Consider the following 12,923-nt stretch of genomic DNA (forward strand, 5'->3'; position numbering starts at 1 on the left):
GTTGTGGGCTCGATCTCCTGTGTGGGGCATGCAGGAGGCATCAATGATTCTCTCTCATCATTGAGGTTTCTATCACTTTCTTCCTCTCCCTTCCTCTCTGACCCTTGTACACTGCTGGTGGGAATGCAGACTGGTGCAGCCCCTGTGGAAAACAGTATGGAGTTTCTTCAAAAAAATAAAAATGGAATTCCCATTTGACCTAGTGATCTCACTTCTAGGATTATATCCCAAAAAATCAGAAACACCAATCAGAAAGGATATATGCACCCCTATATTCATAGCAGCACAATTCACCATAGCTAAGATTTGGAAACAGCCCAAGTGCAAATCAGAAGATGAGTGGATTAGAATACTGTGGTACATCTACACAATGGAATACTACGCTGCTGTAAAAAAGAAGGAACTCTTACCATTCACAACAGCATGGATGGACCTGGAGAGCATTATGCTAAGCAAAATAAGCCAGTTGGAGAAAGATAAATATCACATGATCTCATTCATTTGTGGAATATAATGAACAACATAAACTGATGAACAAAAATAGATCCAGAGACAGAGAAGCATGGAACAGACTGTCAAACCTCAGAGGGAAGGCAGGGGAAGTGGTAGGGTTAAGAGATCAACCAAAGGGCTTGTAAGCATAAACAATGGACATAGACAGTAGGGGGGGAGGGGCAGGGCATGTGCTGGGGGATGAGAGCTGCAGGGGAGAGGTCAATGGGGGAAAAGGGAGACTTATGTAATACTTTCAACAATAAAGAATTTAAATTAAAAAAAAAAAGACTGACAGGCTGTTGGGGACCAGATGTAAGCTGGCAAGGTCCTTGCACCTGTAGGGACTAGCAAGACTGGGACCCTTACCCACACAGTTTTCCCAGACTTGTTTGGATGGCGGTTATCAGTAGAATAAGAGCAACATTTGTAGAATGAGAACAGCCTTTCATAGCTTACCAAGAAGTCTGTAACTATTTACTGAGATATGCTGTACTGAGAACTTGTCCTTCTGCTGTGTCCTTCCCTTAGAGATTAAGAGGAACAAAGAATACATTCCTCTTGACAGACCTCCTATTCAGTGTGTTATGTATAAATAGTATTGTGTGGCTAATAAAGTTGCTTCAGTTCATCAAGAGAACTGGGGTCCTCCCGATCCCGCTTTCCTGTCTTTCTTTCTTTTCTCAACTCCCACCTCCCTGCCTCAGCCCGGCTCAACCCTGTCAGGCTGGCCCTGACAGATCTGGCGCCCGAGCAAAGGGACTGAGGAACTGGGAAAAAGACGGTGAGGAACTCCGTCGGGCTTGAAGAGACGACGGTGAGGAACTCCTCCGGATAAAGAGTGCACTCGTTAAGGTAAGGGAGGAGCAATTTTTTGATAGTCGGGAGTAAAGCATGGGGCAATTAGAATCTAGAGAAAATGCTCTTTATGGGCAAATGTTAAAGTTTATGCTCAACAGTAAAGGATCTAAGGTTAATGACAAGCAAGTAGAAAATTTTTTAAAATTCATTCAGGAGGTCTGCATTTCCTTATTGAATTTAATACAGGATTGTTTAGATCCCAGGCATGACCATAATCAACCGTCTCTTAAGCCAGAAAAAGAGAAGCAGTGTGATAGCACAAAACAGGGGTCTAAAACAGACAGTATATTAAAAAGAAATAATGTAACTTTTAAAGATAATTTAACTCCTCAAGATGAGGGGGATTTTGAGGAAGCTGCTGCTCTTTGTCATGATAATAATACAAGTATTGTTCAGGCAAAAGAGGAGGAAAAATGTTTTTCTACTGGAACTGAAGAGGGCAGTGATATAGAGGATGTGTTGGAATGCTTTTTAGAAAAATTAAAGCTTTTTGGCAAGAAAAAGAGAAGCCGCGGGGGCCGTTCCCGCAGCTCTCCGCTGCCTTGTGCAGCACCAGTTCCACTCTCCCCTCTCCAGATGGCTTTGCAGGAGGCACGAAAGTGTGGTGAAGAATTGGGCATTCACGCCTTCCCTGTTATGGAACAGGTGAACCCTCACATGGGACAGCGTGAGCGTGCTTATGACCCGCTTCCTTTTAAAACCTTAAAAGAGTTAAAAACAGCCTGTGCTCAGTATAGACCCACTTCCCCTTATACTTTAACCATCTTGGAAACTATGGCCTCAGAGGTTCTCCCACCTAATGATTGGAGAGCTATTGCCAAGGCTTGTTTATCAGGAGGGGATTATCTCTTGTGGAAATCAGAATATGATGAAAAGGCTAAGGAGCAAGCTTCTCGTAATCGAGCTGCCCAGATTAATATTTCTTATGAAATGCTGGTAGGTAAAGGAGTCTATGCTGATACCCATAATCAAATTCAATACCCCCAGGAAGCTTATGGACAGATTAATGGAGCTGGGATTAGAGCCTGGAAAAAGCTGCCCACCTCTGGTCAGAAAACAGAGGAGCTCTCAAAAGTTATTCAAGGGCCAAATGAAAAGTATCAGGATTTTGTCTCTCGGCTATTACAGGCTGTTGGCCGAGTAGTGGTGGATGGAGAGGCTGGCATGTTAATAGTTAAACAGTTGGCATATGAAAACGCCAACACTGCCTGTCAAGCTGCACTGCGGCCCTATCAAAGACAGGGGACTCTCTCAGATTATATCCGCATTTGTGCAGATATTGGTCCCTCATATATACAAGGAGTTGCCATTGCAGCTGCATTAAAGGGAACCACCATTGAAGAAATTCTTCAGGAACAATTTAGCACAGGGAAAAGTCCAGCATACAAGTGTTACACTTGTGGAGGAACAGGACACATAGCAAAACAGTGTCCTTCTAATAAAGGGATTAATAAAAAAAATGGCAGAAATCCCGAACAACCTAGACTATGCCCTAAATGTAAAAAAGGAAAACACTGGACAAATGAGTGTAAATCTAAGACAGATATCCAGGGAAATTCTTTGCTTCGACGCCAGTCGGGAAACTACCAAAAGGGGCCAGCCCAGCCATGGCAAATAACAGGGGCATTGTCTATTTACCCTCCTGTCTCTATGCCATCTCAAGGCCAGCAGGCTGCACAGCACCCAGCCTGCCCCAGTGAGCAAAATAGATACAAGAGCTATTCCGAGCAACCCCCGGAAGTACCGGGCTGGACCTTGGATCCATAGAGATGAGACATTCTATCTGCCCTGGGTGCTGCCATTGCTTATTAAAATAAACAAAATATCATTAGATTCAAAACCTCCCACATAGAGAAGAAATGATGATTTCCTTGCATTTCTGATACAGCTACAGCAAATGCCACCGAATTTGAAATTTAAAAATACGTCTGGGATTTCTGTACACGTGTAAAGAGAAAACTAGCTTGGAACTAAGACGCCCATTGTCCGATTTTGGACATTTAGATAGAATTCTAAGCTGAAATCTCTTTACAAATGTACAAAATAAAACCCAAGACTGATTATTTCCTAAAAAAAATGGAAAATTTAACCCAAAGGAAAAAAGATGCTGACTAGATTCTAGCAGCAGGATTGGCATTTCCATAATAAAAAACAGTTTTTAAATACTAATAAAAGGTGTTAAAAGATTAACTTGAAGGCCAAAAAGGAAATTCAATAAAATTGTCTCTGTTACAAAAATTTGTTAAAAAATATGCCTTAAAATAATAAATTGGATTTAAATCTCAAAAATTATTAAAAATATATTAATTATAAAAATCTAAGTAGCCCAGGTAAAAAACGGCTACACACTTTAATTAAGGCTAGCTTCCCAAAGCAATTTCTAATAGAGGAAGGGCTAGCCTCCCTTCCCCCAACAAACCAAGTAGGCCAAAAATTTCCTGCCAGTAACAACTTTTAAAAAGAGGCTTGCTTCTCAGTTTCCCATCCTTAGTAGAAAGAATGTAACTAATTTGCATTTTAATGGTTACCTGTTTCCAGTCAATGGCAGCCCAAGGCTTTGAGAGTTTACTAAATTAAATTAGATATTCTAAAATAACAAAATGCTAAAATATTAATCTAAATTTCCCTCATAAAAAATCTAAAGGATAGAATTAAATCTATTGATTATGTCTTGTATTTTGAAGTTTTTTCTTAAAAATGTTACTGATTAAGAAAAACTAAATATTTAACTTGCCAGCTAAAATTTTAAAATTCTGGTTAAATAAATTGGAAGAAATCATATAATTATAATAAAATTTCAACATTTGTCTAATTGAAAAAAGAGGATAAATTCTGTTATCCCAACCAAAAATTTTAAATACAAAGATCAGTTTTAATTTAATTGATATCTTTTAATAATTATAAAAGATATATAATCTTTAAATTATATATACACATATATATTTAAGTCTTTTAAATTAGATTTTAAAACTATAATCAAGGAATAACTTTAAAACGTTTCATGGGCCCTGAAATGTTTTCAAAAGTTTATTCTCTCTTCTTAAAGGATTTTTTAATAAAGCCAGTTTAATATACTTGAAATCTCATAGAAAGCTTTATCAAATAAATATTAATAAATATATATTTTAAGTTTTTGCCTCTAAAAAAGGGCAAAACAAATTATCTTATTTAATATTTCTTAAAATACAACAGTAGAGTTTTAAAATATAATTTAAAATAACAAAAGCTCATTAATAATTTTTAATATTTTACAACAGCATATTATACATTTATTCCAAACAAACTTACAAACTAATTGTTTGGCAGCAATTTAATAAAAACATGAAAGAATTTTATCCCTTCCACTGTGTGAAGGGCCCCCTGGGAAGGCACTTAAGCATTCTATATTGACCTCTCTTAACCTTCTTGCCAAGGGGGTCCCTCTTCCAATTGCCTACAGCTGCTACCTAAGCTCTCTGTTCATACTGAGGTTGAAGCCTCATGATAGCTGGTACCATGGATCTATCTCTTGCCCAATAGCGTAAGCTGGGCCCTCTCTGGAGAACAAACCTGGGTTCCCCATGATCAATGCCGGGGCCCCGCCAGCAGACGAGGGGATCCAAAGGCAGTTACTGGGCATGAAGGCCACAGGGGCATACGCTACCAAGAAGACAGAACTAAACCTCACATCACCCTGCTTGGCCCCAGAGGATGGCTGGTTAGTCAATGACGGGTAAAACCCCTCAGGGAGGGGCAACCTAAGACAGGCACAGTCGCAGGGGGCCTCAGGGGAGAACTTGGGGGTCAACAGAGGTGAGGCAGAGATCCTCACCCCCCCAACTATGCAGGGGCTTGAACACTTGCCCCTTCTGAGGAAGGTCTCCTGCCCCCATGGCTGCTGCGCTTCCCATGCCCAGCTCAGATCGGGACCCAAATAACAAAAAAAGACTTAGTCCAGCCGAAATCGATACCCAGATAACAGAGACTTGGCTAACAGCAAATACCCTATATCTAAATCCAGCTTAACACCAGGAATGCTCAGGGCCTTCTCAAAGATGCAAAATAATCCTTTCCATTAATATTTACAGTATAAACTAAAATTATTATTAAAATATTAAATCTAACAATAAAATAATAGTCAAGTTTTCAAATTAATTAAAACTAACTCAAGAAGTATTAACCAAAATTATCATTTCATGGAAAAATTGCTTAACATACTATAAACCTAAAGCAGTCATATTTTTATACAAAAATTAAAATTAAAAATTATCAAGACTACACTAAAAAATTTCCAAAAACCTCCTAATATTAAAAAATAAAAAAGGGGGGATAGTGGAATAATAACCTGTTAAGTGAATGCCTTAATTGCTTTAATATTTTTACTTGAAAATTAATTTTTTCTTTTGTAATGCTAACAGCAAGACACACATGAAAAACATACGTGGTGTCAAAATAAGCCAATGGAAATTCATTTGAGCAAAAATAATTATTAACCTTTGGTCGAGAATACATTTGTATATTTTCAGAAAACAACTCCAAGACCATGTGGATTCCTGCAACAGAAGAGAATTATCAGGAATGCTCCAGCCATGAAGACAAGAGAAAAAACAATCCAGAGATAGAGAATGAAGTGGAACAAGAACTCACTCCACCATTCAAGAGGCTACGAGTTGGTCCACTAGCGCCCATGCCACCACCGCTGCCACAGAGATCACAGATGACTCGGAGGACATCTCCACCAACTTGGGAACAGTTGAAGAAGCTGACAACAAAGGCCGAGGCCATGGTCGTTCGCCAAGGAGCACAACGAACTGCTAAGACTTTGTTTCTAGCCATGCTGTCAATTTTGGCTGTTCAGGTCTGTGATGCTCAGACTCCATACTGGGCATACATTCCAGATCCGCCCTTTCTCAGGGCCGTTACTTGGGATGACCCCAGCGTTCCTGTTTTTGTTAATGATACAGATATCATGGGCCAATCAAGTGCAGATTTTCTTACTCCTCAATGGGTAGGAGATTATAGATATGAGGGAAGGTCAACCAGGGTCCCCATATGTTTTACAGCCATTAAATATTGGAATAACTGTCTTACTGTAGAACCTTCACCAAGGTATACCCATGGCATTAGCAGAGGTGGAGATCCTGAAGAGTATGAGGGGTGGATCCGACGAGAATGGTTCCTTACTATATATGGCCTGCCTGACATCACCCATACTGTCTCTCAGGGTGTCCCGCCCAAATTGCCTCCATGTGTGTATAATGAATACAGACTATTTCTGAAGTATCCACCTTGGCGGCGTTGCCGTCATGAGTTGGCTGTGGTACATACTCCCATTAACAATTCCTTTCAGTTACTTGACTGGTCCTATCCCAACCCGCTATCTAGCAGAAGTAGTTTTAAGGCTAGAGAGACCCCTGGAGGCTGGGTAGAAGAGATCCTCACCACCAAGCGGGGAGGAGTACAGTTAGAAATGTTTAAGCTTATGGCCGCTTTAGATAGCATTTCTCTGCATCATAATAACCTTACAGTGATCACAGGTCTTACTGCTTGTGTACCTCCTCCTTACCTTCTCCTTATTGGAATTGTAGATATTGTACTTAAGGGCAACTTGTATACAATTTCTTGTACTCATTGCAACTTGTCTAACTGTTTGTCTAGATACAACTTTGGTTATGCGGTGGTTGTATTACATCAGCCTTCCTTTGTCATGCTCCCAGTTAATATTACTGGACCTTGGTACAGGGATACAGGTTCCCAGGTATTAAGGGAACTGAATAAATTGCTAAGCCGCCCTAAGAGGTTCATCGGAATGCTTATTGCTGGCCTCGTGGCTCTAGTCTCCCTCATTGCTACTGCCACTACTGCGGCCATAGCTTTAACCCAAGAAATACACACAGCTCATTTTGTGGATGGCTTGGCGAAGAACGTTTCGGATGCCTTAGGAGCTCAAGAGCTCATAGATAAAAAAATAAAACAAAGGCTCAATGCACTAGAAGAAGCTGTGCTCCTTATAGGAAATCAAATGCACAGCTTGAAAGTGCGTTCTACCCTTCGGTGTCATGCTGAGTTTGATTGGATTTGTGTCACCCCTAAGATATATAATGGTACTATGTGGCATTGGGATCGAGTTCGCAACCACCTGTTAGGAGTTTGGGATCAGACTAACTTTACTTTAGATATCAGTAGATTACATGGAGAGATTCAAGCTATTAATGATGCAGGTTCTGCTTTATTGCCTCCTAGCGAAGTAGCACAGAATATTTTTAATGAAATTCAAAGCCTTATGTCCTTTCATGGATTACAGTCTTTTATTTGGTCTCTATTAACTGTTGTTATCCTTGCTCTCATTATTCTCTGTTTACTTCCAGTCTGCTTCCGAACCATCGGATCTAGCATCCGATCCCTACAAATAGAACTACATAAACTTCGCCTAAAAAACAAAGAAGGGGGATCTGTTGGGGACCAGATGTAAGCTGGCAAGGTCCTTGCACCTGTAGGGACTAGCAAGACTGGGACCCTTACCCACACAGTTTTCCCAGACTTGTTTGGATGGCGGTTATCAGTAGAATAAGAGCAACATTTGTAGAATGAGAACAGCCTTTCATAGCTTACCAAGAAGTCTGTAACTATTTACTGAGATATGCTGTACTGAGAACTTGTCCTTCTGCTGTGTCCTTCCCTTAGAGATTAAGAGGAACAAAGAATACATTCCTCTTGACAGACCTCCTATTCAGTGTGTTATGTATAAATAGTATTGTGTGGCTAATAAAGTTGCTTCAGTTCATCAAGAGAACTGGGGTCCTCCCGATCCCGCTTTCCTGTCTTTCTTTCTTTTCTCAACTCCCACCTCCCTGCCTCAGCCCGGCTCAACCCTGTCAGGCTGGCCCTGACAACAGGCTTCATTACATAAGTTAAATACAAAGACCTTGAGAGAAACATAGGGGAAAGAAAGGGCACAGATAAGCAAATATAGAAATTACATCTAGAAAGAATCAATGGTGTGTGCATTGTTATTTGGAGCTGAACTGGAAGGCAATCTGTAAGAAGTTGACTTCATTCTGAGAGTGTTTTACTGTCAAAACCACAAATTCCAAGCTTAAAAGAGATGGTGACCCTTTGAGACATAAAATAACACTTGGCTCCTCAACTGGTTTACAATCAGGGAGCAGACTGAGAAAGCTGCTCATCCTCAAGGAGGGCATGTTCTCCATTTCAGATGTAGTCCAGCAGGATAATGGAAGAGGAAGAGCCTTGAGAAACAATGGATGTGAGGCACCCTCAAAGAGCAACTAAATCTTAAAGAATATTCCCCATCCTTGGGGTAGGGGAACTACTAAACAATGCTGACCTAGGGAGCCTCCAGGATGCTATAGTCCAGCAACTGGTATCTGTTTCCCACTGCTCCCCCTTTCTGAATGAGAGCACTTATTGTGGACATCATGCCTATCCCATCACTGGACATTGGGTGAATGGAGAGAAGAGTACAGACAGATTTCGTGTCTCCTTAGTCCACAAGTCTCAAGTACCTGTGAACTGGGCATAAGTTAAAATGTCTGGGCTTTGATTTGGACCCAGTGACTGGATTAGACTTTTTGCAGTCTCACTAAGGAGAGAGGTTAGTGCGTTCTGCATACAGAAAGGAGAATGAACCTAATATTTTATGACCTGAAGGGTAGATGATGATAGTCAAATATTGTGTTGGTGTTGCCCACAAATACTAACTTTCCAGGTCAGTTAAATAATCATGCTCTCTGTACCTCTGTACCTCTCCTAAGTAAGGAGAGGCCAGTTAACTTCTTTGGCCACTGAAATATAAGTGGAAATGTAAGAATTACTCTTGGTAGAATAAAGAGCCAGTGTGCAAGTCACTAGTCTCTCTCTCTGCCGCATAGTTCCAGGTAGTGGCTATTCTATTAGCACAGGACCCAGAGTGATGGTGATACAGAAGAGAATTCCCAACGACCACTGCTATACACAGTGAGAGCAAGAATAAAATATGTGTTGCTTTAAGCCACTGAGATTGGGAAATTATTGTTTTTACCCTAGTATAACTGAGACCACCCTGAAGCTCACTTTCCTATCATGTTCTACCAAACCATGGATATGCTAGAAAGGGAGAATAAAAAGGAGGAAAAGAGACTGATATGACACACAAAAAAATGAGAAAAATGCTTTCTTATAACTAAGATTTTGGATAAAATATAAGAACCAGAGCTACATAACAACAGGACCTCACTGCAAATATACAATGAGAAATCTAAATGCAACATTAACATGTGTTTGGAGGTTAAATAATGACTTTGGTTATAATGTAGGTTTTAATTCTATTGGCATGCATACTGAAATCATAAGAGTAAGAACCACAATACATGGTTCACTCTTCTACTCTCTAAGTACATGTACTTAAAATCTATATTCATATGCAGAAAACCAAGCAATACATATTGAGAGAAGGTCCTTCTAAATTGGAAAAATGTTGACAATATTAAAACTTTTTAATTGTAATTAGATTTATCATGTTAACTTTATCAGCTCTATCAAAATATTAACTTTACAAACTCTAAAAAAATAGAGATGATAAACAGGAAACTCTCTCGGACAAGTTGAAACCTACGTCCTCAGATAATATAAACTTTTAAGTCTTTTACCTACTCATTCACATAAACAAACCAGTCCTTCTGTAATCTCTACAAGCACACTCCTTATATTTACTTTCACTTAAGAAAGTAAATATTCCCAATTTATTCTAATTTAAATTATTTCCTTATCAGTTCTCAGATTTTCAATGATAATACAAAGGCAAATTTGTATCTATCTTTTCAGAATTTTCTGAATTTTATTTCTTCAAGCAGGTGGAAAAGGTAAAGAATCTAACTTTATTTTTCTAAATAGATAAGTTTCTCAGCTAACATTTTTTAAAAAATAAATAAGCATACCAAAGAAGGAAAATAAAAAAAACATTAATTAAAAAAGGAGTGAGACAAACATGATCTCAGGAATTAGGAAATAAAGAAACTATATATTGTTTTGATTGAGGAAATGTCCTAGATAAAGGAAAGAAAGAAAAGAACAAATACACATATCTCTGAATATTAAAAACTCAAACAAAATCTCATTTATCATTCTGATATAATGCATGCTTCCAAAGGAGACCACTGAGAAAGTTCCAAGCTTGTGAATTGCACTGTTCCCTTTGATACACTTATTTTTGTCTGTTTAAATTTCATTTTAAAAAGCCTAACCTGTATAAAGACATTTACCCACAATTATGGGATTTATTTTCTAGTTTAAATAGAGTAAAAAACTACTAAAGCCCATGCTAATGATGAAGGTACCTATTTATGTGCTTAATCTGGAAAAACAGCTCTTTTACATTAAATGATAACAATCTACTCTTTAGTCATACAGCAAATCAAGTTCAATATAAAAGTCAACAGAAAAAGAGGATATTAAGCAAAAATAAAGAAGAAGTTGGGACTGAAGTTATTTGCAGAACAAGCACAGGAGAGCAAGCACCCAGTTCAGTTGGTAAAACAAAAATGGTTTTTGAGACTAGGTCAGTCATGGAATTTAAAAACAAGACTTGTCACATCCAAAATGGTAAGGATTAAAAAATTCAGTTTGAGGCATATCCGGTATGATTGTCAGAATAACAATCTGACTAAGAAAGTTCTTTTTGAAGGCTCAGGACTTTGCTCTCACATGGCGGCCCTTTGAATCTTAGTCATTCAATGTTCAAACCACTGCTTTAACATCTGATAAAAGAAATATGCAATAAGTTAAATAAGTTAGCACTGGTAATGGTAGAAAACAGAGATTTTGAAAGGTGTAAATTTAAGGAAAATGGAAGATATAATGTCACATTTAGATAAATAGAATCTTAAAATTATTTCTAGGGGGAAGTTTTCAGAGCTAAAGTCAGGAGCTGTTAAGGAAGTAGAATTTACTATAGATCATTGATTCCCAACCAAGGTCAGTTTGACACCTCCCACTTCCCAATCCTCCAGATATTTGGCAATGTCTGAAAGCATGTGTGCTTGGCACAACTGAATAGAGTCCAAGGATGCTATTAACATCTTACAATGCAAAGAATGACCCCTCAAAACAAATATTATCCAACACATAATGTCAGTACAAGATTGAGCAATCTCTTATGAATAGTTGCAGCACTCCAGAATTGTACATTTCATTAAAATTACAAATCCAAAAAGAAAAAAGATACTATATTATGGGTATGTTCAGGGAAAAAAAAAAGGTTTTTTTAATATAAAAGAAAGATAATTTTCTTCTCAAGAACATTCACATAGCATTCTCAATCAAAACACCTCTAATGAGTATGAGTGCTTTGGTTTCAGCCCCACCTCATTTAAAAATTTGTTTTTCCTAATTATAAGCTTTTTGCTTTGGCAGATGCACAAAACTCTCTAATTCTAGTTTTCATTTCTGAAAATGGACATTGTGATACTTCAGTTTCAGCAATGCTATAAAGAGTAAATGTCAATAATTAGAAGGATCACACAGAGCAAATAATAGCAATTGGTATTATTATTGTTGTTATCACTATTTTATATGGAATAAGTCACTCTAGTCCTATACAATTAACATTGAACAAAAAGTATAACAAATGCCAATCATTTTCTAGAGGAAGATACCAAGAAAAAAAGAATGATCAAAAAGCATTGTTGTTCTCAAGCCTCAAAAATTTCCAGCTGACTTGATTTCTTTCAGAAAGTGCCCTTGATATAGCAGTAAGGCAAACTGTCTAAGGCCAACTTGTATCCCATATGAAACACAGAAAAATACTGATTTAATAGGCACTTGACATATTTTAAATTAATAGAAATACTTGGTCCAGTGGGGGAGTTTCATGTCATGTACAAACCCTAGAGTGAATCCCAATGAATCCCACTTCTATAATTCCTTCCCCTTGAATGGAGGTCAAAATGTGACTTACATCTAATCAGTAGAGTATGGCAAAGGTCACATGTCACTCCCATGGCTATATCACATTATGGAAGGCTCCATTTTAACAGTCTGGATAGAAAGAGTCTCTTTCTGGCTATGAAGAAACAGAAATCCATGTTGTGAACTGCCTATGGAGAGGGACGTGTGACAGGGGTCTATATGCAACTTCTAGAACCTTAGGGTGACTTCCAACCAGCTGCCAGTCAGAAACTGAGAGCCTTGGTTATACAGCCAAAAGGAAATGAATTCTGCCAACACCAGGAATGATTTTGAATTGGATTCTTCCCCAGTTAAACCTCCAAATGACCACACAGCCTAAGCAACACCTTGAGCTCAGTTAAGCCTTGCCTGGACTTCTGACCAATGGAAAAAAATAAATGTATGTTGTATTAACACTATGTTTGTGGTTATTTGGTATGTATCAATAGTAAACTAATATAGAGGGACTGGCCAATAACATAAATAATGTCCTTAAAGTGGAAGTAAAAGCTTGGTGATCCTATATAATAAAAGCCTAATATGCAAATCGATCGAACGGCCGAATGACCAATCGCTATGACATGCACTGACCACCAAGAAGCAGACGCTCAATGCAGAAGCTGCCCCCAGCCTTCAGGCCCCGGGCC

The 12,923-nt window shown here is 38.6% G+C and overlaps 1 protein-coding gene across 1 annotated transcript; it reads left to right on the top strand.

Annotated features, from left to right (window-relative positions):
- Positions 1 to 6,019: 6,019 nt before the first annotated feature.
- Positions 6,020 to 7,804, top strand: LOC139006119 (endogenous retrovirus group K member 6 Env polyprotein-like). The gene has a single exon (XM_070408690.1). The coding sequence runs from the start codon at positions 6,020 to 6,022 to the stop codon at positions 7,802 to 7,804; it is 1,785 nt and encodes a 594-aa protein (XP_070264791.1).
- The last annotated feature ends 5,119 nt before the right edge of the window (positions 7,805 to 12,923 follow it).

Source organism: Myotis yumanensis, unplaced genomic scaffold, assembly GCF_028538775.1.
Source record: "Myotis yumanensis isolate MYYU_CA2020_CCGP unplaced genomic scaffold, mMyoYum1.0.hap1 SCAF_3, whole genome shotgun sequence".
NCBI classification, from domain to species: domain Eukaryota; kingdom Metazoa; phylum Chordata; class Mammalia; order Chiroptera; family Vespertilionidae; genus Myotis; species Myotis yumanensis.